This window comes from Pogona vitticeps, chromosome 3 (assembly GCF_051106095.1).
Source record: "Pogona vitticeps strain Pit_001003342236 chromosome 3, PviZW2.1, whole genome shotgun sequence".
In the NCBI taxonomy this organism is placed as follows: domain Eukaryota; kingdom Metazoa; phylum Chordata; class Lepidosauria; order Squamata; family Agamidae; genus Pogona; species Pogona vitticeps.
In genome coordinates, this window is record NC_135785.1 from 17,465,501 (window position 1) to 17,493,465 (window position 27,965).

Below are 27,965 nucleotides of genomic sequence, written 5' to 3' on the forward strand. Positions count from 1 at the left end.
CTAAAGCCTGCCTGTTCTGAAATTAGAAGATGTTCAATTTTAATGGCTAAACAGTTCTAGAACTGAGAGTTCTCCGTGAGGGGAGATCATACCAGGAGGCAAAAAATGCAGCAACCGGCAGAAGGCTTGGGATTCCACGATGGACAGTAGACGTCCGAGCAGGGTGACAAGACAAGTGGCTGCCTGCTGGACTTTGTCCTTTGGCCGCCGGCTGAAGGTCATGGCGGATCCAAAGGGTGCCATTTCGTGGAGCGTGGCCTGCCTCATGCCCCTGGCCCCAGAAACCACTGTGGCTGCCCTCCTCCTGCCTCCCCTGGAGCTGCTCTTTTCCCTCTCCCAGATGGCATGGACAAAGTGCCTTCTCTGGACAGGGGCCTTGTGTGGTGCCTCTCCAGATGTTGGCGGAGGGCAGTGGAGGACAGATACCTGGTGTCTGACCCCCTCTGGACCACCCCAAGGCAGGTATTGCAGCATGCCCGCCGTGAGTCATTGCTGAGCACCATGAAATGATCCCACATGACGTTTGCACATGCCCCTCTGCCATGTTTGCCCAAATGAGGACCCACTGCCTGCCCCTGACTGCTGGACTGGGAAGAACTCTGTGTTCCGGGGGTGCTGCTGGTCTGGGGGGAGGGAACAGATGACTCTGGGGACAAGTGGGGGAGGCTGTGAAGCCTGCCCTGCCATTACTGATTCCAAATCAGACTGGGGATCTTTGGAAACCAGTAAATCCTCATCTTCCTCTAGGAAGAGGTGCAAGAGTTCTTTTGGCACCTTTGGAAGATTTGGTTCTGTGCTTGCCTGCAAGGCCACCAGAGGAGGGACAGTGCCACTGGTTATCATAGATGTGGTTGTGCATGTGGTGGTCATGATGACGGTGCTGCTACCTAGCCTGTGTAGCTGCACAGCCTTCTTCCCCTTGGATTGCCCCTGAAGAAATCCCTTCATTTTCTACTGCCTGCCTAACAAACCAGCTAAACAAATAAAGCAGTGGAGATTGAGGAAGGAAACTAATAGAGGGTCAGAGAGTGTGCATAAATTTTATTTTTAGAATGATGGTGGTGTAATTCTTTTACTAAAATGTGACCTGCCTGCCTAAACAAAGCCCCCCTCAGTATAAAGAAATTATGAACCCCCCCCTCCGACCCACTGTGGCAGAGAAGCCAAAAAAAATCCAAAAAGAAAAGCCCTGGCAGCTAAGTCTCTCTCTCTCTCTCTCTCTCTCTCTCTCTCTCTCTCACACACACACACACACACACACACACACACACACACACAGATGGATCTAGCCACCCACCAAATTCCCTGAGAGACACAAGCCTCTCTAAAATGAACTTTTGAAAACTGAATATAAAGGAAAAGAGATTCCACAGTCACACGACCACAGTTCCCCTCCCCAGACCACCCACCCACCCACCCACACACACACACACACACACACACACACACACCCACACCCACACACACACACCCCCACACACACACCCACACACACACCCACCCACACACACACACACACACACACACACACACACACACACACACACACACACACACACACACACACACACACCCCTCCAGGGAAAAAAGGTTTGATTGATTTGAATTTGAAATTAATTTAAGCCCTTTGGAAGAAGTAGCCTAAGCCAACTGAAATCCCTCCCCAAATTCCCAGTAAAGATGATGATGATTGATGAATGATGATGAAAAAGAAAAATATAAGTCTTTGCTTTGCTGCCACAAAAGTGAAACCGCAAGAGCACCAGCAAGCCAGCGAGCAGCAACTGTTCTCAATCTGGGGAACACGAACAGAAGTGGGGAATGGCTGGACGGGAAAAGCTTATATGCAGCACCTGTAAAAGTACAGTAGATACACCTTTCAGCAGCGCTATTGGCTGTTGGACAGGGTCTTATATTATTTTTTGCTCCAAAAACCGCATTAGGGCTTATTTTCAGGGGATTTTTTTTTCATGTACAACAATCTACATTTATTCAAATACAGTCATGTCATCTTCTGATTGCTGCACAATGGTGGAGGGCTGGGTTTCACTTAACTAGGGCTTATTCTTGGGGTAGGGCTTATATTACGAGCATCCTGAAAAATCATACTAGGGCTTATTTTCAGGTTAGGTCTTATTTTCGGGGAAACAGGGTAGGTATCTTCATGATAAGGCCTGAGTACAGTGGGGTCTCTACTTAAGAACTTAATCCGTATTGGAAGGTGGTTCTCAAGTTGAAAAGTACTTATGTTGAATCTGCATTTCCCATAGGAATGCATTGAAAACCATTTAATCCGTATCTGCTCTTTTCCGTCCATAGAAACTACAGTGGAACCTTTACTTAAGAACTTAATCCATTTTGGAATGGTGTTCTTAAGTTGAAACGTTCTTAAGTTGAAGCAAAATTTCCCATAGGAATGGACTGAAAACCAATTAATCCGTTCTGGCTGTTTTTTTCTTATGTAGAGGTGCGTTCGTACATTGAAGCATTAGTTCCCATAGGAACTAACGCAAAGCTGGTTAATACGTACTCTACCACTAGGGGGAGAATTTTTTTAAGCTAAAATGACCTAAGGTTAAAAAAAGAGCAGGAAAGGTTTTTTTTCCTGTTCTTATCTTGGATTTCTGTTCTCAAGTAGAAGCAAAATTTAGCAAATGGAGCTGTTCTTAAGTTGGATTGTTCTTAAGTAGAGACGTTCTTAAGTAGAGACCCCACTGTAAACAGTATCAGAAGTGTCTGCCTTCTTACCCTCTTTTGGAGTTCCTGGCATCACTTTCCTTACAAGAGCTGCATGTACTCTAGCGCACTGGTTCTTAACCTTGGGTTACTCAGGAATTTTGGACTGCAACTCCCAGAAGCCTTCACCACCAGCTGTCCTGACTGGGGTTTCTGGGAGTTGCAGTTCAAAAGCATCCGAGTAACAAAGGTTAAGAACCACTGCTCTAGCGCTCGTATATCAGACAGGGCAAAGTGGACTTTGGGAAGATCTGCCCACTACCTGTTTCAAATGTCTGTCTTACTCTCATTTAGATTGGAGTATTCCTTTCCAACCATTGTTGCCTTTGGTATTCTTTCTAGTGCTTGACATGCTACTGACATTGTATTTATGTTGAATGCCTGTAGTAAATATCACAGTGCTGAGTCTGAACTACAGCTCCATGAGGACATATATGTTAGGCTCAGATAGAGTGAATACAGTATGTGCCTTTCTCATCTTGATAACATCAGCTTAAAAGCTTCCTATTATGATAGTTTTTGCTAAACCTTTTTGCTCTGTTTTCAAAATTTTGTATAACTTTTTCCAGGTCCAGAACTTGACACTGCGCGGCCAGAAGTTGGGTGTATTATCTAGTTCCCAGAATGGTTCTCCAAAAAGCAGTAGTCAAGCTCAGACACTAGCTGTGTGTCCTAATAAACCAGTAACCAGTACCAAAGCCAGCCAATCAGATCCTTCAGAAGGCAAAAGGAAAGGAGACAGTCCGACTGCAGAGCCTCGAAGTCCAGCTGTTACGCGTACATCAAGTATCCATCAACTCATAGCACCAGGTAAGGGAGAGAGATAATATTTTAAAAGGATCCCCATTTTAGGTACAAGAGGTTTGATTCGCATCCAGCATGGTGAGTCTCCTCTCTCCAACCAGTCAGTTATTGTGTGGAATATACCACTCAATCTGGTGTTCCATGAGACTCCAAGAAACTCTAAAATTATTTTGATCTAAAAAGAGATACTTGGGAAAGGGCAAGCATACCCTCCCAGTCTTACACCTATGTAATCTCTTACTCCAGGCCATCTGAGCCTTCCTGTGATACTAAAAGCAGTGATGTGCATTTTAACAAACCTGAAACAACTATTTATTTATTTATTTATTTATTTTATTAGATTTGTATTTCACCCATCTAGAACACGGCTACTCTGGGCAGCTTACAGTAAAAACATGAAAAACAACATATAAACAATTAAAATGACAATTTAAATCAATAATATTAGTGGCATTCAAGATGGAAAAGCAAAATGGAAGTTAAGATAGAAAAGAAAATCAAGTAGTGATTGGAGGGAAGGCCTGCCTAAAGAGCCAGGTCTTAAGTTGGCTCTTAGAAACAACCAGCAAGGGTGCCAAGCAAATTTCTGATGGAAGTTTATTCCAAAGTCGAGTGATATAAAGTGATATAAAAATTTTGTATCACTTTAAATTTTATCAGTGATATAAAATTGCCATAATAAATTTTATCAGTGATATTAAATTGGCATGATAAGGTAAAGGTTCCCCTTGACATTTTAATCAGTCGTGTTCGACTCTAGGGGGCAGTGCTCATCCCCGTTTCCAAGCCGTAGAGCCAGCATTTGTCCGAAGACAGTTTCCGTTGTCACGTGGCCAGCGCGGCTATACACGGAACGCTGTTTACCTTCCCACCGAGATGATACCTATTTATCTACTCGCATTTATATGCTTTTGAACTGCTAGGTTGGTGAGGAGCTGGGACAAAGCGACGGGAGCTCACTCCGTCGCATGGATTTGATCTTACAACTGCTGGTCTTCTGACCCTGCAGCACACAAAGGCTTCTGTGGTTTAGCCCGCAGCGCCACCATGTCCCTCAGACAATGTTGTTATGTCAATTTTATAACACTGATAAATTACCTGCACATTTCCCCCTCAATAACTTAATAAACCCATAACCAGCACCAAAGCCAGCCAGAACTTCCAAAAGGCAAAAGGAAAGGAGACAGACAAACTGCAGAGGTTCAAAGTTCAGCTGATGAAGTGGGCAGGGGAAATTTTGTAACATGAAGTTAGGGTGGTTATTTTTCTGTTTGAATGTATACTGTCTGTGTATGCTATATTGGTACATATGTGGGCTGCCCTCTGTTCATTCATACAATGCACATCTCTTTTTATTGGCAAGCAAAGTTGTAGTAGGAAGCAAGTGGGCAGCATCTTTTTTTTTCTCCCATGGAATGCGGCCAGTAGTTGTTGGGCTTCTAGTTCATTCCAAGGCTTAAATCAAAACCTTCCTTGTGGCTTTGTCCTCTTTCTCTGACAACTGTCCCTTCTCCCTGGGCTGTCCTGTTACAATTTTGCTTTAAACGCTCTTCAGAAGTTTTAGCTTTATTAAGTAGGAAGGCATTCTTGATTGTGTGGTTCGATGTGGGAGAACTGTATTTTTCCTTGTCACAATTACTGTCTGTGTTGTTTGCACAGCTGCCTCTCTTAATTTACACCACAACTTGTTTGCAGGCATAGGAGGCATTGGGTTGGAACAGTATTGTACAATTTCCAGAAATACTGAAACCATGGAAAAATAATGGCATTTTCCATGTCCTCCCCCCCCCGGGGGGGAGAACAAATGGGTGTGTGTTTTGAAATGTATGTAGTATTTATTTTCATATCAACCAAAATTTATTTTAGTGTTTCAGCAACATAAAATGCTTACTCTGTTATTTATTTTGCATATAAAAGTATGTTACTAAGAAATACAGAAGTATTACCAGGAAAATTGATGTTATACGTCATATGAAGAGAGGAGTATAGACTGCTTTTTCCTGTGCTAGCTCAGAATGTATGTCTTAGTTTTTGCCATCTGAAAATTAGAGGTGGGGAAATGAAAACAGAAACCATATATTTGCAATAAATAAAATAAAGTGTGTTGTGTGAAGAGAAACTGTTGTCTGTTCTGAATGTCTCCACCAAACACAACAAAAATCACCAGAAGAAGGCAAGCTGTATTATTAGTTTTTTATTATTATTATTAGTTCTATTTATATGCCATATTTCTCCCAATAAGGCTCATAATATTTAAAAAATGCACACAATTTAAAAACATAATAAATTAAACATTAAAAGATAATATGGGGCTCATAAATAAGAACAATGAGTCTGCTTATAGAAAAGAGTACAAGGGTTGATACTTTGGTGTAAAGAAAATCATCTCACACTTAACATCAAAAAAACTAAAGAACTCATAATTGATTTTAGGAGGAAGAGAAATGTACATTTACCACTGTACATAAATGGCGAGGAAGTGGAGAGAGTTGGTAGTTTTAAATTTCTGGGCACTTACATCTCAGAGGACCTCTCATGGAATATAAATGCCAACATGCTAGTGAAGAAGGCACAGAAGAGGCTGTATTTCCTGAGAATGCTCAGCAAGTTAAATTTATCTCGGCATTTACTTCTGTCATACTATCATAGCACCATTGAGAGTGTCCTAACCTATGGCATTCTGGCATGGTTTGGGAGTATCTCTGTAGCAGACAAAAAAGTTCTACAGAGAACCATTGAAATTGCCCAGAATATCATCGGGCTCCAGCTACCAACCCTGGATGACATCTTCACATCCCGCTGTCTGAGGAAGTCGCACAGCATCCTGAGAGACTCTTCCCATCCTGCTTATAACTTTTTTGAACTGTTGCCGTCTGGCAGAAGATATAGAACAATTAAGACTCGGACCACACGTTTTCTGAATAGTTTTTATCCCATAGCTATAATTGCACTTAATAATGAACTTAAAGACCACCAGTAGTGAATAGTTAGTTGGACTGTGTTACTTGGCCTGCGGTGTAGATGTTTGTATTTTTAGTGGGGACTTTCAGTGGGTGGGGAGTGTTGGGGGATTTTTTAGTGAGTGGGGAGTGTTTGGGGAATTTTATGTGTGTGCATACGTCTGGTCTCTGGGTGTCTGTGAAATTCATTGTATGGGTATACTGTGTATATACTTACAATGACAATTGATTGATTGATTGATTGATTAAACAATATATGATTTAAAAATTAAATTAAAAGATTAAAACATGGAAAATACTGTATTAAAATTATTTGCTGAAATGGTTTAGAGATTCAGTTGAAATTGTTAAAAGCCTGCCTGAAGAGATGGACCTTTAGCTTTTTTCGGAAGGATAACAGGGAAGGGGCCATCCTGATCTCCTGAGGGAGAGCGTTCCATAGCCTGGGAGCTGCCACAGAGAAGGCTCTCTCCCGGGTCCCCATCAGCTGTGCGTGTGCTGGCAATGGGACTGAGAGGAGGGTCTCCTGTGCTGATCTTAATTGCCGAGAAGACACATATAGGGAGATACAGTACCTCAGGCAGCCTGGACCCAAGCTGTATAGGGCTTTATAGGTAATGACCAGCACTTTGAATTGGGCCTGGAAACAGACTGGTAGCCAGTGCAGTTCTTGTAACAGGTGCATTATATGCTCCCTGTAACCGGCACCAGTCAGTAGTCTGGCTGCAGAGTTTTGCACCAGCTGAAGCTTCCAAACCTTCTTCAAAGGCAGCCCCACATAGAGCGCATTACAGTAATCCAAATGGGATGTAACTAAGGCATGTGTCACTGTAGCCAGATCTGACATCTCAAGGAACGGGCACAGCTGGTGTACCAGCTTTAGCTGCACAAATTCACTCCTGGCCACTGCCAAGACCTGGGCATCCAAGTTTAGGGATGAATCTAGGAGTACACCCAAGCTGCGGCCTGAGTTTTCAGGGGGAGTGTAACCCCATCCAACACAGGTAGTATCCCTATTCCCTCATCTACCTGCCGACTAACCAGGAACACCTCTGTCTTGTCTGGATTAGATTTCAGTTTGTTTGCCCCCATTCAGCCCATTACTGATGCCAGGCACTGTTAGAGTCAAGTCATGCTATACTCCATAAGCAGAGAAGGCCTCCAATATGCCTCTCTCATGCTGAGGCTGTCTGCACTTGCTAGGTGTAGAAATGCATCTGGGACCTGAGCATAGATGTCTGAAGCAGAGGTGGGCTGCTTTTTCAGCACTTGACGAAATCTCATGGATTACTCACATCTTTTCCTCCATATTATAAAGTGCAGCCACTTCCAGTTTTAAAAAATGAAACCACAGTACTATACAGACAAGTACATGTGGACCCCCATATCAACAGAACTGTTATTTGTGGTTTTCACTTATCTACATTCCAAAAATAGGAAAAATATTGAAAGAATAATCCCAGAAATATGTATTTTCACAGTATAGTTACCAGAACTGGCCACTAGAGGGAGGCAAAGACTATACTATGTACAGTATAGCAGTTGCTATTATCTGCAGTTTTAGGCATGGGGGTTGGCCTTGGAACCAATCACCTGCAGATACAAGGGTCCTACTGCAATTATGGATAAAACATAATTGTGAGAAGCTGGACATTATACTTCTGGTTAAGCAACAAAAAACCATACAAGTTGGAGCTCCTTCAAAAGAAATTCTCAAAAGTACAGAAATCAGAATCATTGCAAAGTACCAAACATTAAAGCAAGAAATTAAACATTTATGAAAGCTAGATCAAGTCTTCCCACCACCACCCTCCCAATGCTAATTTCAGCAACCAGGATTGTTCCGAAGTCTTTGGTTACCAGTTTAAAACAATTGCAAGGTAAAGGTAAAGGTTCCCCTTGACAATTTTTGTCCAGTCGTGTTCGACTCTAGGGGGCGGTGCTTATCCCCGTTTCCAAGCCATAGAGCCAGCATTTTGTCCGAAGACAATCTTCCGTGGTCACATGGCCAGTGCGACTTAGACACGGAACGCTGTTACCTTCTCACCAAGGTGGTCCCTATTTATCTAGTTGCATTTGCATGCTTTCGAACCACTAGGTTGGCGGGAGCTGGGACAAGCGACGGGAGCTCACTCCGTTGTGTGGATTTGATCTTACGATTGTTGGTCTTCTGACCCTGCAGCACAGGCTTCTGTGGTTTAACCCGCAGCGCCACCACGTCCCTAATTAAATACCTGCTAATTTGCTTTCAAAAATTTAAAAAGCAATGATTTTTGCAAACATATCATCTCACTTGCAGATTTTTAGGACCTGATTCCTAATTTTAAGCTTGATCCTTTTGTTTGTTCCCATTTATCAGCAATGCTGAGAATTATTAGTAGTAACAACAATCTAAAGTCATTTATAACATACATACACCTGTGAACACATTGTGCATGTGTTTGTACCTGTACTACTGAGTTTTCATTTCCTTATTCACAGATATGCTTCTCTGAATATTTATCAATTCAGAGCATTATTTTTCATAAATTGGCTATTGGTCTTCTTAAATAAATGGCTATTGCTCTTGGTTTGGCCTAATACTGGGTGAACACTCTGAAAGTTTATCAGAAAATACGTATGTTTTTCTGGAATGTTGATGGTCTTCTTCATTTCTTGAAGAAATGAATATTAATTCTTATTTTCCCCTTTTCATTGTGCAGCTTCTTATTCTCCGATCCAACCTCATTCTCTATTGAAGCATCAACAGTCCCCTCTTCATTCTCCGCCTTCAAAAATTTCCCACCATCAGCTGATCTTCCAGCAGCAGCAAGTTCAACCAATCACACTCCAGCTTCCTCCCAGTCAGGAACCATCTCCATCTCAACACTGTGCACCACTCCAGAGCCATGCCCTCCCTCCACCTCCCAGCAGTACCCCATCACAGCACTGTACGTCTGTTCACATCCATCCCCCTCCACTTTCTCCAACTCCATCACAATCCTCACAGCAATCCGTGGTGGTATCTCCCCCGCCACCTCCTTCCCCCAGCCAATCGCCAACTATTATTATTCATCCCCAAAATCTTATTCAGTCACAGTCACATCCATTAGTATCATCAGCACTTCACCCAGAGCATACCCCAGCTCAGAGTGATGATAGGCCTACAGAACCAATATCACAACCTGCTAATCTTCCACCTCAGCTGCCGCCTTCCCCAGCAGGACACATTGGGTCATCAGAGTCACCTTCTGTGATGTCTACAGGGCAACAGATAACTTCTCCAACACCTCATTCACAGTATGCAACTTTGCAGCCTACACCAGTTCCGGTTGCCACCTCCCCGAAGATCTCGACATCTCCGACCCACAATCAGCCACTCCCCCTTCCTCCTGTGCAGTCTTTACAAGTGCAGCCTGACATTTTGTCTCAAGGTCAGGTTTTGGTACAAAATACATTGGTTTCTGAAGAGGAACTTCCTGCTGCTGAAGCATTGGTCCAGTTGCCATTTCAGACACTTCCTCCACCCCAGACAGTTGCAGTAAACCTTCAAGTACAACAAGTACCTGTTGAGACACCAGTGGTAAGCTTCTGACAACTTATTTGCAGCCATAAAGCTCGCACATCAACTCAAGTTATCTTAGATGTCAGTTGTTTTTCTTATAATGAATATTATAAGATTGTGAATAAAGGCTTGGATCTTGTAGTGGAAAACAGTAAGGGCAGTCACACAAGTGTTTTTTGCTTCTTTTTTCTGGTGGGATCCTGCTGAATTATGGGACTGGGAGTTTTATTTTGTCCACAGGTCCCATCCCTAACAACCCCTTACCTGACAGTCATAGAAATATCTTAACTTGTAGGGACAATTCTCTGTGGATTGTGCTAGAAAATATGACTTTGGGGAACTAAAACATCCTACCTTCAGACACGACAGTTAAAGTACTATACATTTAGATAAAATGTAGTATTACAGTCTTGAGAGCCAGTGTGGTGTACTTGGTAGAATGTTGGCCTAGAACGTAGAAGACCTGGGTTCATATCCTCACTTGGCTATGGAAGCTCACTGGGGCGGGGAGGGGCAATGATAAACTAGCTTTTGAATATCTTACATGTCTTGAAAACCTCTTAGGGTGACCATAAATCAGATGTGATATGACGGCACAGGACGAGTTATATATACCGTATTTTTCCGTGTATAAGACCATCATGTATAAGAACCCCCATTTTCTAACCCAAAATTTCTTTCTTTAAAAGAAAGTGGAGGGGGAAAGCGATTCCTGCTTTCCCCCTACATTTTCGTTGCAAAAAGCAGCTTTTCCCCTCCACGTTTGTGCAAAGAAAATGGAGGGGGAAAGTGATTTCAGCTTACCACTTACATTTTTGTTGCAAAAAACAGCTTTTCCCCTACACGTTTTGCAAAGAAAATGGAGGGGGAAAGCGATTTCTGCTTTCCCCCTACATTTTCGTTGCAAATGTTTTGCAATGAAAATTTGGGCGGAAAGCAAAAATCGCTTTCCTTCTCCATTTTCTTTGCAAAATGTGGAGAGGGAAAGCAGGGATCAAAGCGCTTTAATCCTTCCCCCCCCCCCACTTCTGAGTATAAAATGACCCTCAATTTTTCCTTTAATTATTTTAGGAAAAAGTGTTGTTTTATACACGGAAAAATAAGGTATTTAATCTGTTTATTTTGCTTTTGGGGGGGGTTGAGAACAGACAAAACCTAGTCTTTTAAAGTATCAACAGGACTTGCTTCTAAAACTGATGATTTCGTCAATACAGATTTATCAAGTTGAGGACATGTGTGAGGAAGAAATTCCAGAGGACTCAGAATGTCTCCGTATGGCTCAGACACCTACTCCACCCACACTGTCACCACCAGCTATAACCTTAAGAAATAGAGAAGAGCTTGCCTTTGAGGAATCTTTTTCAGGTAAGGTGTGTTAGAGGTGCATCATTGTTTAGAGCAGCTTCTGGTTCCTGTGCTTCTTTCTTCATGTAACAGGTAAAGCCTAATGGTTGTGCTCTACATAAAAGAAAGAGACTCTCATCCAATTTCCTGAGTATTCTGGGTATCAGGCAAGAAAAATAAAACATAAAGACAAAAGCATTGTGGCACTTTAAAAACTGCTATATCTTAATATGAGCTTTCATGGACAAGTCCCCTCGATATGTGGATTCTTTCTTGGATACAACAATTTGCTGTAGCCATTTTGTTGGTTTGTGGACCAGCACAACAGGAAAAAGAGCACCTCAAGTCTCCACAGAATACATTGCATTCTAATTTCCTTCTGAGGCCATAGATCCCCTTGATTTGGTGAACAATATACTGTAGTTATATATGTAAGTCAAATAGACCACTAGAATAAAAAGGCATTTATTTGACTGCATGCATTTCTTAACTGGGTTTCCATTTAAGGAGAGAAATGACACAAACATAGTTAATGATAAATGATGTTAACCTTTGCTAAGACACTTTAAAAGAGAATAAGAATATCAGTAATTATCATACTTAGGCTAATAATTATTTTTAAACTATATGGGTGGGGATGAGTAATATATAGCAGGGAACATGGTCGCCTTCCTGATGTTTGACAGAAACTCCCAAAATTCCTTGCCATCAGGTTTGCTGGCAAGAGTTAGTGAGAACTGTGGTTTAATAACATCTGGATGGCACACATTCCCCACCTCTGGACTAAAAAGTGTGGACTAAAGCAGAAGAAAAGCAACGTGTGCTGCTTATATATCACCCCATAGTGCTTCAAGCACTCTCTGGGTGGTTTACAAGTTAATTATGCAAGCTACACATTCCAAGCTGGGTGCTCATTTTACTGCCCTTGGAAGGATAGAAGGCTTAGTCAACCTTGAGCCAGCTACCTGGGATTGAACCACAGGTCATGAGCACAGTTTTGGCTGCAGTACAGTTTAACCACTGCGCCACAACTAAATGGACTGTTGTGCTAAGCTTCAAAATTAGAAGCAGTACATGGAGTGAAAAGGTTTAGAAGAGATAAGCTTGTTCCTTTTTCTTTAGTTTATTTATTTATTTTATTTATACCCCGCCTATCTGGTCATTACGACCATTCTAGGCATTAAAGACATACAAATAACTTACAATATGTAATTTATCTTTTGTATATTGAAAGTGAAGAAATTGTAAAGCCTGATAACTATGATGGTAATATTTAAGTTAACATAAGAAGAGCCCTGCTGGATCAGGCCAGGGGCCCATGTAGTCCAGTCTCCTGTATCTCACAGAGGCCCCATCAGATGTTCTGGGAGCACATGAGACAACCAGGTACCTGTCTCCTGATACCACTCCCCTGCATCTGGCATTTTGAAGTACCTTCCTTTTAAGCTTGGAGAGTATACATCCCCATCATGGCGTCTTACCTGCAATGGACTTTTCCAAGTTAAATGGATTCATTGAACTGGGTCAAGTTCAAGGTTTTAGTGCTCACCTATAAAGCTCTCCACTCTTTGGGGCCATGTTACTTGCTAGAGCATCTTTCCCCAAGATCATGCACCTGTCCCACCAGATCCTCTGAGGCCATACTCCTCCAGGTGGCCACACCAAAGGAGGCCAGTAAAACATCCACTAGAAGTCAGGCCTTCTTGGCTATGGCTGAGAAACCAGCTCCCAGCTCAACTGTACCTGGTCCCCTCCCTCCCTACATTCAAGAGGTTGCTTAAGATACAGCTCTTCAGTGAGGCTTTTGACATCAACCCTATATGAATTTGCCCCTTGCCCTGCCTGCCTTATTATTGGTAAAGTTTGCACTGTCTTTGTGATGTTGGGTTGTCTTAACTGGTATGATTTGCTTTGAATTTATTACTCTTTAATTGATTTACTGTTACTTCTGTTCTGTTTGATTTGATCTGATTTGGGAACCATCCAGAATGCTGCCTCATACTAATGGGACAACATAGAAATCTATGAAATAAATAAATAAATTTCAGGCAGGAAATCAACTTGATTGTGGGATACAATAGACTTGTGACGTATTGTCCTCTTCTCACCAACAAATGCCATGGTAGTGAAACCAAGCATCTTCATTAACTCTAAAAAAAACATGCTTACACAACTTAAGTATGAAAACATTTGAGCTTACCCCCCCCAAAAAAAAGTACATTATCTTCTTTTTTTTCCAGAACACGAAGGACATCCTTCAGTAGCCTCATCAGTCAGCGCTTCTGTAATAAAATCACCATCTGATCCTTCTCACACCTCTGTTCCACAACCACCTCTTTTACTTCCAGCAATCACCACAAGGAGTAATGGCTCATCATTATCTAATAGGAATCCTAACACAGAAAACAAACTTCCACAAGCCATTGTTAAACCACAAATCCTAACGCATGTTATTGAAGGCTTTGTGATCCAAGAAGGCTTAGAACCATTTCCTGTAAGTGTGAAATGTACCACTGAACTGTGTATGTTTGCTTTGTTTGTGTATAAACATCTTGTAGATGTTTTGGGGCTGTTGCTTAACTGGAACTTTTTACTCTCAATTACTATAACAAATTGAGCTTATTGCGAGTATTAGCTGTTCAGTAAACAATATATTAGAAAATATATTGTCAAAGTCAGAGGTAAAGCTGTTCAGTGGTTTAAATTTGTTTCCTGCTTTCACCTTGAGACTCAGTAGCAGGGCTGAGAATGACCCCAAAGAACCGCAACATATCACTTTGGCCTTAATCCTGTTGTTCAGTTTGACACACTGTAGCTTCTCAGTATTAATTAACGAGTTCCTGCTTGGATTTTTTAGTAGGTACCATGGCTGAAAATTGAAGCAGAAACTTGTTAACTACTCGTTGAAAGCTACTGTGTGTTATAACATTTGCCTTGCACAGGCATAAGTGCTCAATAGGATTTTGGTAGTGAGATAGAACAATGATCAGAGGTTGTATAGAACAGGGGTCTCCAACCCCCGGTCCGTGGCCCGGTGACGGTCCATGGCCTTAACTGGACCAGGCTGCAGAGACAGACCTCCCACCACACCGCTGCACACACTCCCCCCCGCACAGCTCCTTTGCACCTGTCCCCGCACGAGTGCTACTATGCCCCTTGCACATGTGCACAAGTGTGCGCCTATGTGCCCAAGCACCCTCCCACTCATTTGTGCATGCGCGTGAGCACAGGGGGTGCCCCGCCTTCCCCAACCAGTCCGTGGGGTTAAAAGGGTTGGGTAGCACTGGTATAGAAGATAAGATGGCACTCGACGCAGACAAAGAGGATCATTCTAGGGTAGAGAGAGGATAATTTCTCAGGCCAGCAGATAAATAAAAACCCATCTATAATAGTTTAATGATGGAACAAGTATACATTTTGAATACAAAGCACAAGATGTAAAACAGGACAAATTAAATGCCACTGAAACAATACTCATAAGATTTAATTATTATATTAGAACTAAAATAGGCAATGAAAGATTGCAGCCTCCTGTGAAAGCCATGGAAAAATGTCATTGAGGTAATGATTCAAAATGACTTGGGCATATTTTTTTTAAAATCCTATGTATATAGTATATCTGTTTTCCCATAGTGTCATTTTTGCCCTTTTTTCTATCACATTTAAAAGCCACAAACTGAGATCTGAAATAAGGAAGTACATCTTTAGAATGAAAGCCAGATTCTTCACCTTTGCTGTTCTCATTTCCCCATCCTTATGTCAGCTTTTATCATTATGTTGGGTCTGAATATTGAATTCAAACCTCTGCAATGAGGTTTGATGTTTGAAACTGGTGTACACCAGTTCTGTGCCTCTGGATGCACTTTTGTAGCAGTAGTCAGGCTCATGAAAGCATTAGCTAAGTTTGCTCAGCCATGAGGGCCAAAGTCTGTAAGGTTACCAATGTTAGATAATGTGTATTGTTTCTTTTTAATGTGATTTGGACTTTCTTTTGTAACAGGTAAGTTGTTCATCTCTTATGGTTGAGCAGCCTGCAAAAAAGAGACTCCTAGTGGAGGGCCAGGTAATGAATGTTAGGTGTGTTGAGCCCGAAGTACAGAACAATGCAAAACATGCTGACAATTCCTCAGACACAGAAATGGAGGACATTACTGAAGGTTTGTGCATCTTATTTATTATATGCTTAGTATTCAGTATGTCTTGGGATGCTGGACTTGTAAGAATGTTTCATTTTTCCACTGTGAAATGTCTTCAGATAGAAAGGTTCCCAATAATTATCATTCACAGCTCTCATATGCAGATACTGAAGACATAAGGAGATGTTCTAGCTATAGTCACATTTTCTGGTGCTTGCTGTGATAGGCCTAAATAGAGATGTGTATTCCATCAGATGCATTCATGTTAACTGAATGTGGTTGACATCTGCCTGTGCTTGATGCTAGATCAGACAGCTGTGTTTTAAGGTACCTATTGTCTTGCGTGAAATATCTGTGATATATAAGGTGCAAAGTTAGGCTCCTTGAATGTGTAATTCAGTGTGATTACACTATGTGGACATGTTTCTCACAGTGATGAGTTGGTGTTGACTCTCTAGAGAGTCTTACTGTACAAACAGCTATTCATTGCTGGAGTCCCAGAAGATATGGCAAGCTTGGAAAAGAGGAATTTCAGATTTATATATTAGAATTGTGGTGCTGGAGGAGACTCTTGAGAATCCCCTGGACTGCAAGGAGAACAAACCTATCAATTCTAAAGGAAATCAACCCTCAGTGCTCACTGGAAGGACAGATCCTGAAGCTGAGGCTCCAGTACTTTGGCCATCTGATGAGAAGAAAAGACTCCCTGGAAAAGACCCTGATGTTGGGAAAGTGTGATGGCAAGAGGAGAAGGGGACGACCGAGGATGAGATGGCTGGACAGTGTCTGCGAAGCAACCAACATGAAATTGATAGAACTCCGGGAGGCAGTGGAAGATAGGAGGGCCTGGCGTGCTCTGGTCCATGGGGTCACGAAGAGTCGGACAGGACTAAACGAAACGAAATTCTGCCTCTAGACATTGTTGGACTGCAGCTCCCAGCCATCATAGCCAGTAGTAAAGGATGATGGGAACTGTATTCTAACAAGATCTGAAATGCCTCATGTTCCCCATCTCTGCTCTGACAGTGGTCTGCCTGTTCTTCTGTGCTGCCTCAGTTTTGCATTTTTGGCTTACACATATATTCTGAAAGACAATAATTGCTTGAGAATCCAGGCAATTGGTCTTCATTCTTCATGTGTGGGTATCCATTGTGGGGATGCATCTGAGCTATAGAAACAAAAGCAGAAATGTGTTTTCTTTTGACACCAGGCTCATGTTTTCTGGGCTAAAGTTTTACTTGCACTTTCCCATTGAATTGTTTTGTTGTTTTATTTTATGAAGAGATACCATACAGAGGGAGTGCTTTACCAACTCTGATAAAGAGTTCACAAGCATGTCTTGGGCATATAGCCTTCTCATCCTCTATTCCAGTGCTTCCCTAATACCGTCACCTCCTTATTTGGCAAACAACTTCCTAAAATATCACTAAGAAATTATATGCTGACTCACATATTTAGGATGTATATATAGGAATCAAGATGTTTTTCATTTTCGTGCAAATCTGCATACTTGTGTTTTTTAGAACAAAAACCTGGACAAAAAAATAAAAGTACCATATTTTCCGTGTATAAGATGATACTTTTGTCTAAAATATTTAGATTAAAAATTTAGGGTTGTCATATACATGGAAGTAAGGAGGGGAGAAGGGATCAGAGCGCTTTGATCCCTGCCTTCCCCCTCCACTTTCTTCACAAGAAAGTGGAGGGGGAAGGCAGGGATCAAAGCACTTTGATTCCTGCTTTCCCCCTCCACTGGCTAAGCGGGCTTAACAAAAAAGGGGAAAGCAGGGATCAAAGTGATCCTGCAGTGCTTTGATCCCTGCTTTCCCCCTCCATTTACTAAGCCCCGCTTAGATTTCTCAGTTTTGGGTTAGAAAAGGGGGTGGCATCTTATACATGGAAAAATATGGTATAAGCCTTTGGATTTGAAGCAATTTAAGCATGTATGTTCATGCTGATTATTTCTCAATTTAGAAGTGGCTTTTTGAATTAAAAATGTAATGCAAAATCTGTTGTATACATAGTCATATAGGTTAAATCGCCCTGGGGGCCTGTTTTGCTCATTATCCATGTCCACAGTTTCATGTCATGCAATGTGAGAAAGAACATGGAGCAACAAACCTTTACTCAATACTAGGATAATGTGTTATTGTGATTGGCTATACAAGAAGTTGGAGGGCTACAGCTAACAGGCATATATTTTGATTTGTACTTCATAGTCAACAGTAAACTTTAATAGTCTGCCTTTTATGTACTAACTTAATTAGGTACTTAAACCATAATAACGCTCACTGACTAATGTGAGAGGTAAGCACATGCTGAGATCTCTAGGACTTAAGGGTGTTTAATTCAATATGGAGTTGCAGAAAAAAAGGGGACTGCTGGTGTTCAGTGCCCACTGTAGCCATTTGCTCCTGTATGTGATTGCATGAGGTAGGTCCTGCTTCTTTTCTCAGTATATCCAGTTCTTTATCAGGCAAAGTAGACCCTTTTTGCTCTAGGCCTTTTTCACAATTTGAGCTTCCTCTATTTGTTCTGTACATTATGCAAAATAAACATATATACAGAGAAAAATGCTTTATTTACATAGTTTATGCAGGTCACCAAATTTCAGCTTTCCTTGGCAGAAGACTTGGATTATATTGTTGTATACTTAGATCTGGGGTGTAACATATCCCAATACTAGTTCATGATAAATTCTGCAAGAAATGTTTCATTTAAAAGATGAGTTATGTTATCATGAATGGTTCTTCTGATCTAATTTATATTTTTCCCTTTTAGAAGGACTAGATGAGATGGAAACTGATCTCCTTAAGTGTGAGTTCTGTGGGAAAATGGGATATGCAAACAAGTTTTTGCGATCTAAGCGGTTCTGCACCATGTCGTGTGCTAAGAGGTATTTTGCATTAGTTATAATTTCAGAGATTAAGGGACAGTAGTGTAACGCCTCTGGAGGATACAGTATAGGGTTTTGTAAGACTGAACTGAATTTAATGCAGAATGTTTAAGTTAATTCTGAATGTTTAAAACATGTGTATTATTTCAGTGAATTTCGATGCGTGTTTGTTACAGGAAGTCTGAAGCTTGAACTTTCTAAGAGCCTTATTACAGACCTCTAGGAAAAATCCTATACCTGTGTTTGTCACAGCAGGTATTACCCCTTTTAGGGTTTCTTTCAGAATGAGCCAGATTAATATCTATGGATATTTGAAATAGTAACTATAAAAACTATAATATATGATTTTTCAAAAGTGTAGCTTATGAAAAATTAATAAAATGTTTCAAAAGGAAGTACGTAATAAGAATTCAGAATGATTATAAAAATATAGTAACTAACTTAAAAAAACCTCTAAATTAAGTCTTATCTATATTTGTATCTTAATTGCTAAAGCATAAGCAGTTATATAATCACATCAAGCATATTTCTATCTTGTTATTGGTATAGCTCCCCTTCTCTCCCTGGCAGAGTATCTTCCCCTCTACAGGTGCTCTCCTCTCAGCCTGTGCTCCTTCCCTAAGCTTGATTTATGACTATTTTTATACCCTTTTGAAATGTTTATTTACCTCTCTAACTGTCAACAATTTGGCTTACTAGGGTAGTAAGCCCATGTAATACATCTTGAGAAGTTTTAATGAGAATTTACATTGCCTTTCCTGATCTAGCCACCCCGTGATTCTTGCAAATTATGAAGATGGCAAAATATTGTTGATGTTATGACTAAACTTTCTCAGACACCTGCAACAGTACCAAAATGCCAGGTGTCCAAAATGTGGATGTACCTACTCACTGATCCAGCAATATGTTACAGTGGTGCCTTGACTTACGACCATAAGCCACTGGCAATGGTGCGGCTAAAAAATATTGTAAATAAAAAATATTGTAAAATAATCTGTTCCAGAAGATGGACGTAACTCGAAATAGTCGTAAGTCGAAGCACCATTTCCTATAGAAATGCATTCAAATGCAATTAATCCATTCTGGCTGAAGAAAAAAAATCACAAAAAAATCACTGCAAGACTCATTGGAAATGTGATTAATCCCTTCTGGCTGAAGAGGGGGAAGAAAAGCAAAAAAGTGTGCAAGACCCATTCGAAATGCACAGAAAACAAACGGAGCAGATCAGAAATGCACAGAGAACAAAGGGGGCATGTCGGAAATTCAAAGAAAACAAAGGAAAAAGCAATGGAAGCATGCAGGACCCATCGGAAATGGGGAGAAAACCCAAAAAAAGCAACCAAACCCCCCAAGACCCATCAGAAATGGGGGGGGGAGCCAAAAAATAAACAAACCTACCAAGACCCATCGGAAATGGGGAGAAAAAACCCAAAAAACAAACCCCAAAGACCCATCAGAAATGGGAAAAAACACTCCAAAAAGCAACAAAAAACCCCAAGTCCCATCAGAAATAGGGGGGGAACCAAAAAACAAACAACCCCCCCAAGACCCATGACAGCACAGAAACATAACCTTCCCCAGCTGAAAACCACAGTGCAAAACACCCAGGACAGTTTTAAAAAGCAGAAAACAGCACTTTACCTTACCAGGCAGCCCGAAGCCTCCCTGCAAACACACACACGCTCACTCAGAAGCAAAAGGAGGCAGTCCAAAGCCTCCTCTGACGCAGACTCTCTTAACTGCTGGGGCAAAAGAGCTATAAAGAAGCAGCCTCAACGCCACCTACAGTTAGAAATTTGAATTTCCCACCTTTTCCCCCTGCCTTTTTCTGTTTGTAAGTGAAAGCCCCGGTCGCAAGTAGAAGCAAAATTTTATGGCCGGAGCTGGCCGCAACTCGAAATGGTCGTAAGTCGAGGCACCACTGTATGTAAACAGAGTGCCATCTAGTGGACTTTCTAATACATTGTAACATTTCATACACTAATTAACTAATGAACATACTGTATATCTCAGTGCTTTTACCCATGCAATCTTTGCAACCTTGACAATTACATTTACATCTTTGCTCTTGCATGATGGCATTAAACGCTCTACTCCTCATTGTCATTTACTCAAGCAAAGTCTAGAAGCTATGCATTTTTGTTTTCTTTGTTAATCCTTAGGTACAACGTCAGTTGCAGTAAGAAATATGGGTTATATGCATCTGACAAGGCTAGTCGTTGGAACCGGAGCCAAGAAAGTCAGAACCTGGGACGACGCGGGCGTCGGCCAAGCAGCTGTGATGGAGCTCCTCGAGAACACTTCCTTAGACAGGTCTGTGGAATGCTAACTGAATACCACAGTGTCCTTTTGTAAGAGTTGTAATGGAAAATGGTTATACTGTGGTTTATCTGTACTGCATTTTCCAGCTTCCAATTACTTATCCATCTGCAGAAGAAGACTTGGCTTCTCAAGAAGATAATGTGCCGGTTGCCATGACCACTCGTTTGCGAAGGCAAAGTGAAAGGGAAAGAGAGCGTGAACTTAGGGAACTGAGAATTAGGAAGACGTCGGACAACATAGATTTGTTACCCCCTGTGCAATCTGACCCATCCGTATGGACTGTTGAAGATGTGTGGGCCTTCATACACTCTTTACCTGGTATGCAACTCAAATTTATGTGCCTTTTCTTGGAATGCTCGAGGAGAAAGAAGGGGCATGTGACAATGCAGTTGTTATCAAAGAAATGGGATAATGTTGAGTTTCTTACTGATTTATATTTCTTTTATTTTTTCTAGAGTTCACTTTCATTATAGTCTGAGATGGCTAATTCTTATTTTAGGATTCTATCCTTGAGCCGATTATCAAGGTGACTTACAAATCAAAATCACAGTAAAAACATTGTAAAGCTTACAGTAGAAGCACTGTAAAATCTAAAACAATTTAGAAGACAAGCATAAAATCTGGCAAGTGGCATAAAACAAATCTAAAGCATCATAGAAACACATTTGTAGAAGTGGAGCATATTATCTTTGTACCTTATGAAAACAGAGAGGTCTTTATCTGGTGCCAAACTTATATCAAGATATGTGCTTGGCAGTTCTCTCTTGGGACACTGTGTGTTCATAGAGAACCTCCACCAAGGGGAGTCCTTTGCCCAGTAGCCATCATCACATCTCAGATAATAGCATACATAACATTAGGCTCAGAACCACTCAGTGTGGCACTACTCCCCTTTCATTTGCTAGATGAAAGCACAACTAATGTTTCTGAACAATCTTTCTCTCTGAAATATTCTGAAACTGAACATTAGCCTTTCTCAACCTTGGAAGCATAAATATTTAAATCACTGAAATTCAGCTAGTGGAGTATGGCCACTCTGAGAGGACATACTAAGATATCAAGGGAAGGGCAGATAGTCTGAAAAACACAATATTGTAATTTTTCCATTAGGAGACTGGGGAAAAACAAATTATTCTTATTGCTTTTAGTACCCAGGCCATTGCATTGTCCTATGCCATACAGTACAGGAGTGTACCTGTTTAACTATCTTTAGGGCTGATTTACACTGTAACGTAAACTACTTGCGGAAGGGTAGTGCTTTGATTCATTTTTAGTTGTAGTAGTTCAGAATTCAGATGAAATTATTGGTGTACACAGGTTTGAAGGGAGGGGTGAGAATGTTATGTTTATTCAAAGACAGCATGATTTGAAAGGAGTTTAAATATTTTGCTTCCGAGCAGGAAGAGGAATGAAAGAACAGGACATGCCAGACACTGTCGTGGTCTATTCCACTGGTTCTTAACCTTTGTTACTCAGATGTTTTTGGACTGCAACTCCCAGAAGCCTTCACCACCAACTGTGCTGGCTGGGGTTTCTGGGAGTTGCAGTTCAAAAACATCCGAGTAACAAAGGTTAAGAACCACTGGTCTATTCTGTATGCAGCATCACTGTGTTTGCATCAGAACTTTAATGATTCCATGGCAAAAGAAGGCAGCCTTAGTGGGACAGAGGACTAAAACCTTTGTGAAAATGCTCCTTCCCACAAACATGGAGCAAAGCAAGATTGAAATGTAGTCCAGGTTCCTATAAGTTTATCTGTCCTTTATGCACTGGAAGTAATAATTCAGCTGAGCTTTAAACAAAATCCTGATTTCTAATACCCTAAGTAATATTTGTTATTGCCTTGCAGGTTGTCAAGATATTGCTGATGAATTTCGAGCTCAGGAAATTGATGGGCAGGCTCTTCTCTTATTAAAAGAAGATCATCTCATGAGTGCAATGAATATTAAGCTAGGACCTGCACTGAAAATCTGTGCACGGATCAATTCTTTAAAGGAATCATAGTGGAAAAACTAAGGCTCTAAGGCACAGAAAACAGCAATTGCAAACCTGTAAAATAAGCCAACATCTAAATGTTTGATGTGATTATTACAGCTGTGTTTGCTACACATATTTTTCACATACCAACTACTGGAGGAGCATATTTAGTGTAATCTTCCAAACCTTCTAGTAGTTATCCAGCTTATCAAGAAGCATAAGCTGTGCTGGCAAATTGTATTCAAACGCAGGATGAGGTTGATTCAGTCGAAAGCTCTGTGAAGTGTATGTAATATGTTGTGGGTGATGCTTATTCCAAAAAGGCAATTATTTACCATACAGGATTTAAGCTTTTTAAAAAATATATACAGTATAACCTTGATTACAGTTTTAAATTGTGTTTCTATACACTTTTTTCCTTTGTAGAAAGCTTTTTAAGAATACGGCTTAACAGAAGAGTCCACAGAGTCTGTGGAAGCATAGATTATGGTAAAATGCTATGCATTAAATTGCGCTCTTTGAGTTTCAATTAATCTTAAGCGCATAGGTCGAAGGGAACTTGCAACTGACCTCTTTTTCTCTCCTAACCTTACAGATCACCCACCACTGTAGTATTTTCTATGAGTGCAGAAGCCTTTTTCTAAGTAGGTCAAACGTTTTGTGAATGCAGCAAATATTCATTATCACAATATCTGTCATCTGCATTCTCCATGTCCTTCGTGTCGGCATACATAGCACCCCAGTGTACACAAATTCATTAATGTTGGGTTTTCTAATGGCGGGAGGGGAGGCATCTTTGGGAATGTTGTATGGTTAGTTTGATGCACAAAATGGAAACTCGGTTAAGAGCTGGAATAGCATAGCATCCTTGATAGAGAGTACTGAAAAAGCACATCATTCCTTTATGCTGCTGTGCCCTGAAGTGGGCATTATGTTGGTATTCCAGGTTTTCTTGCTGCTGCTTAACATAGACCAAAGGAGTAAATGCACATCTGTCCCCTTAGTGGCTGGATGGCTCCAAGATATTGAATCGTTCTGAAGGACAAGTTGGGTCAGTAGACATATCTGGACTCTCTTTTACTTCTGTGGTTCTCTTGTTTGTCTGCGTCCTTGTTTACCCTAGGAGATACTCTGGTAGGGATCCTGTTCTTCCCTCCACATTTGCAGTAAGCAAATCCTGAAATTACAGTGGTCTCAGCTCTTAACATTTACTCTCAGCACAGTATTATCCCTAAAACTTATTAGACCTACAGTAAGGATCTCTAAAGCAGTGGCACAAAACTATTAGGAATTTATATTCATGTGTTTGCCCTTGAAGATTTTTGTTTTCTTTTTTTACTTTGCCTCATATGCCAAAAGATCCTGGAGCTGCCACTGTTCAGCTAGTGAGGTTGAATGAAAAGGAGTCTAACTCCCTAAGAATGTTCATGAGCATAATGCAGTCACAGAAGACCTATACATTTCTCTTCATTTTAATGAAGCATGTAAAAAAGAAATGTATGAAGATTTTGTTTACTGTATAACTGAAAGTGAATCTTCCAGAAGAGATTGTCTGTTTTCAGACATACATAAGCTTCAGTAATAATGCTAACCTCTTAAGACTGAGATTTACTTCTCAGAAATTATTAACAAAACAACTAGTAGCTAAAAAGGTTTAGTGTCCTTCTGGTAATGGGACACATCCTTCAGTAGAACCAGGAGGGAGATATTTTTGGCATTCCTCCTCCCAGGAGCAGTCCCGCACACACTGCCAGACAGAGTCAACCCAATATAAAAATGCTAATAAATAGTAAGCAATACAGTTACAATTCTTTCTCTTTGCTTTGAGTGGAAACAAGAGGAAAGCCCCTCCCCCCACAAATGAATTGGTTTTTGGTCCTGCTAAGAATGTTTTTGTTTCATGTACTGTATTTTTTCCGTGTAGAAGACGCCCCCATGTATACGATACCCCCACTTTTCTAATCCAAAATTAAGAAATCTAAGTGGGGCTTAGCAAGTGTAAGGGGAAAGGGATCAAAGCGCTGCAGGATCGCTTTGATCCCTGCTTTCCCCTCCACTTGTTATTGTTCTCTCCTCAGCTTCCGTGTATAAGACGACCCTCAATTTTTAGTGTAAAGATTTTAGACAAAAGTATAGTCTTATACATGGAAAAAATATGGCATATGTTAGCACCGTGGTCTTTTTAATTAAGGAAAGTTTAGAATGATCAAAAGCACTTAGGTATGAATGGTGCTCTACTGGTTGTTTGAACCTGAGATGGAAATTTGCTTTAAGAGAATTGTTTCAAACTTTTATAGTTATTAGCAGATTAATAGTAAAATACATTACAGAATTTTGAAGTAATGTTGCTCCTCAAAGTGCTAAGGAGAGTCATCAAACATTTACAAGTGTGTGCACTGTGTGTGTGTTTGTGTGTACAAGCTGTCATTATGAACTAATTTTTAATCCAGGAAAAAAAAATTGGCATTTAAATCCAAACAAAGAAAAGGAAATCTTTGAAAAGCACAATTGGAGGAATTTAAAATTAAAAGTATATTTTTGCCACTTTTTGAAAAGTAAAGGAAAATTAATCGTTGAGTCCAATCTGTATGGAATTTAAGCCTGAATCGTGTTGGGGAATTGCAGTGTGAGGGTAATTAAGTAAGCATTTCCCCTTCTCCAGCAGGCTGTCCTTCACATGCTTGGTTACACACTGGTTACAAAACTGGATGTGTGACCAGTCATATCTAATCATACAAAACACAGCCCACTGGAGATGGGCAACCATGTGAAAATGCCCTGATGTTTATCGCTTTTTGCAGTCAGATTTTGGCCAAACAGTGTAAACTAATAGTGTTCTATTCAACAAGATTATCAGTGCGAATTGAAGTAGGCCCCATCTAAATGTTCAGTAAAGGCATATTGGGCTGTACATAATTGAAAACAAAATATTTCAGTTTAAATGAATTCTACATAAGACTAATTATGTTTCATAAATGGCCCTTCCTAAAATGTCCATTCTTTAAGGATCTGGGAACTAGAACAATCTTCCATCTCTTCTGTTACAAACTGAGCACAAGTTCTTACCTATAATAGAGTGATAAACATTATATAAATCATTATTATATAAAACATACAAACATTTCATTAGATGCACAATGTATAGGTTTACAGTGATCTTCTGTAGATGATTGCAGTATTATTATTGTCATGTCATTACTATTATTATTATTATTATTCAACATATTCAGGTATTGCACCCTTGAGGATAAACAATAAGAACAGAAGCACAAATTATTCTGCCCCAGATAAACATATCAGTGGTGACAACATTTTCTCCCAAGAAACCCGTTTAACATAGGAGAGATATGAGTCTCTAATTAGCTGCTCAATGGCATTCAGGCATTCTGAGTATTCTAGCCAGTTGGCGTAATATATGTACACATTTCTTTTTCTGGTCATTTAGGCTGTGGCAATGGTTTGGTAACAACCAAACACTGGACCAAAGAAGGCTTGTGTTGTGCCCAGTTACAGTGCATCATGAAGCTCTTTCCAGCTTCCTTTTGCACAGAAGCAGCCAAATGCAGTTTCAAGGCACTGCCTACACACTGGATTGTTGGTAGGGCTCTAGAGCTAAGCTGCATGTAGAGAAGGAGTTTCTCTATGGTGCAGAGGCAGATTGGGTTTAGCCAAAGGACAGTGCCTGCTGCCCTCAGCATAGGCAAACTTCCTGAAGTACTGAATTTAAGGTGCATCAAGGAGAAGAAATATATAATTTCCTTTTCCCTCACCCCTGCAGCCCAGTTTGTCCCTTGATGGCTATAACCATACTTCTAAGAGAATCTGTCAAGGAATACCTCTGTTATCCCTCTTCCAATGTGTACATTTCCTTGCTGTGTGCAAGGAAATGCCTTTGTGGAAATGTGGCATAATACATAGCTTAGTGTGATGTTCACACATAAAAGTGAATAATGGTTGTTAGGACATACTTGCAATTATATGTTCCATTTGTATCTAAGCATTATCCAGGATGACCGTCACTATGAATTTGTGTTCATTAAGGTGGTAGGTTTGTAAGGGAGCAAATGTATTGATTGGTATGCAACTCCACACAGTGTTTTCGCAGAGCAAGCTGTCGAACTGCATGGTCTTAAGTTCCTGTTCTATAAAATATAGCACTTATCATTGCTGGTTCCTTTTGTACTAGTGGTGAAAAATTAGGAGATGCACATAAGTAATTGTACAAGGCTTGCAAAAACCTTGTGCATCCTTTTTGCTACCTTAGCAATTTTCCTTCAGTTTTCTTCCTAGAATCTCAGGGCTGATTCTTTGCATTTTGTACCCAATTGTAGCTACCAAAGTACAAAATGTAAAGTGAGAAGCTGTTCATGTCTTGTTGTTACCTTTAGTGTATGCACAGCATCCTGTACTCTTAATGATGTCCAGATGTGATGCAGCGTGACAACCAGCTCTGAATTGTTGATACTCACTAAGCAAATGGGTATTCTACTGTCTAAATAGGGAGAATTGCTATTGAATCTCTCCACTAGAAGCAGTTATGACCATGTAGATTATTCATTTATTATAGTCTGAAATGGGATATTTTTAAATCACATGTTGATTTTAGTGAAGCCAGTTGTGAGGGATGATGGGAACTGCTGTCCAGTGATATCTGGGAATTTACAAGTTTCCTCACTATTACTTTACACTAAAGGAAGCAGTATTGGGATGGGAACAGATTTGCCAGCTCATGTAGGTACTTGTCATGCTTGCTGTCACCTGACTGACAGATCTGCCTTGTGGCTGTCCAGAATCAGCACAAAAAACAGACACATGCTGATATGAATTAGAGACATAGATTGGGCCTCAAAACTTTCTTCTGGAAAACTTTGGTTTTACATAATATGGCTGTCTTCCATATGTCAAGCTATAAACAAACTAGGTAAGAAAAATGCAGTTGAAAGCAGTATTGGTTGTGTCCACCTCCTTTGTGTTATATATAATATAAAGGCATTTAATGGTATTTAGCTTTTTTTTTTTAAATCATGGGAGCTAAAGACATGATGAAAAGTTTGTAAACATTTATAGGAGCTCAGCAATGGCAATTACTACTTCCAAAAAGGGTACAATGTAAACAAAAGTCTGTAGGCATCAAATGTATATAATGTTGGAATGTACAGGAAAAGGTCACTGTGTAGTCAGTCTCAAATGCCATCTCCTACTTGTTTCTCTGTTTAAAATAAAACCATGAGCATGAGTCAGAGTAA

General features: G+C 40.5%; 1 protein-coding gene across 9 annotated transcripts in view; it reads left to right on the forward strand.

Annotated features, from left to right (window-relative positions):
* PHC3 (polyhomeotic homolog 3) overlaps positions 1-24,659 on the forward strand; it is a 59,235-nt gene extending 34,576 nt beyond the window's left edge. For 8 of the 9 annotated variants that reach the window (XM_020793797.3, XM_078389662.1, XM_078389664.1 and 5 more), the window contains 9 exons: positions 3,306-3,546; positions 9,203-10,062; positions 11,259-11,409; positions 13,629-13,882; positions 15,389-15,545; positions 18,306-18,420; positions 20,583-20,733; positions 20,829-21,060; positions 22,592-24,659. In XM_020793797.3, the coding sequence (XP_020649456.2) occupies positions 3,306-3,546; positions 9,203-10,062; positions 11,259-11,409; positions 13,629-13,882; positions 15,389-15,545; positions 18,306-18,420; positions 20,583-20,733; positions 20,829-21,060; positions 22,592-22,746 (2,316 nt within the window). In that variant the 3' untranslated portion in view covers positions 22,747-24,659. The remainder of the gene's footprint in view (positions 1-3,305; positions 3,547-9,202; positions 10,063-11,258; positions 11,410-13,628; positions 13,883-15,388; positions 15,546-18,305; positions 18,421-20,582; positions 20,734-20,828; positions 21,061-22,591) is intronic. The other variant, XR_013543203.1, reaches the window with a different exon arrangement.
* Positions 24,660-27,965: the final 3,306 nt, after the last annotated feature.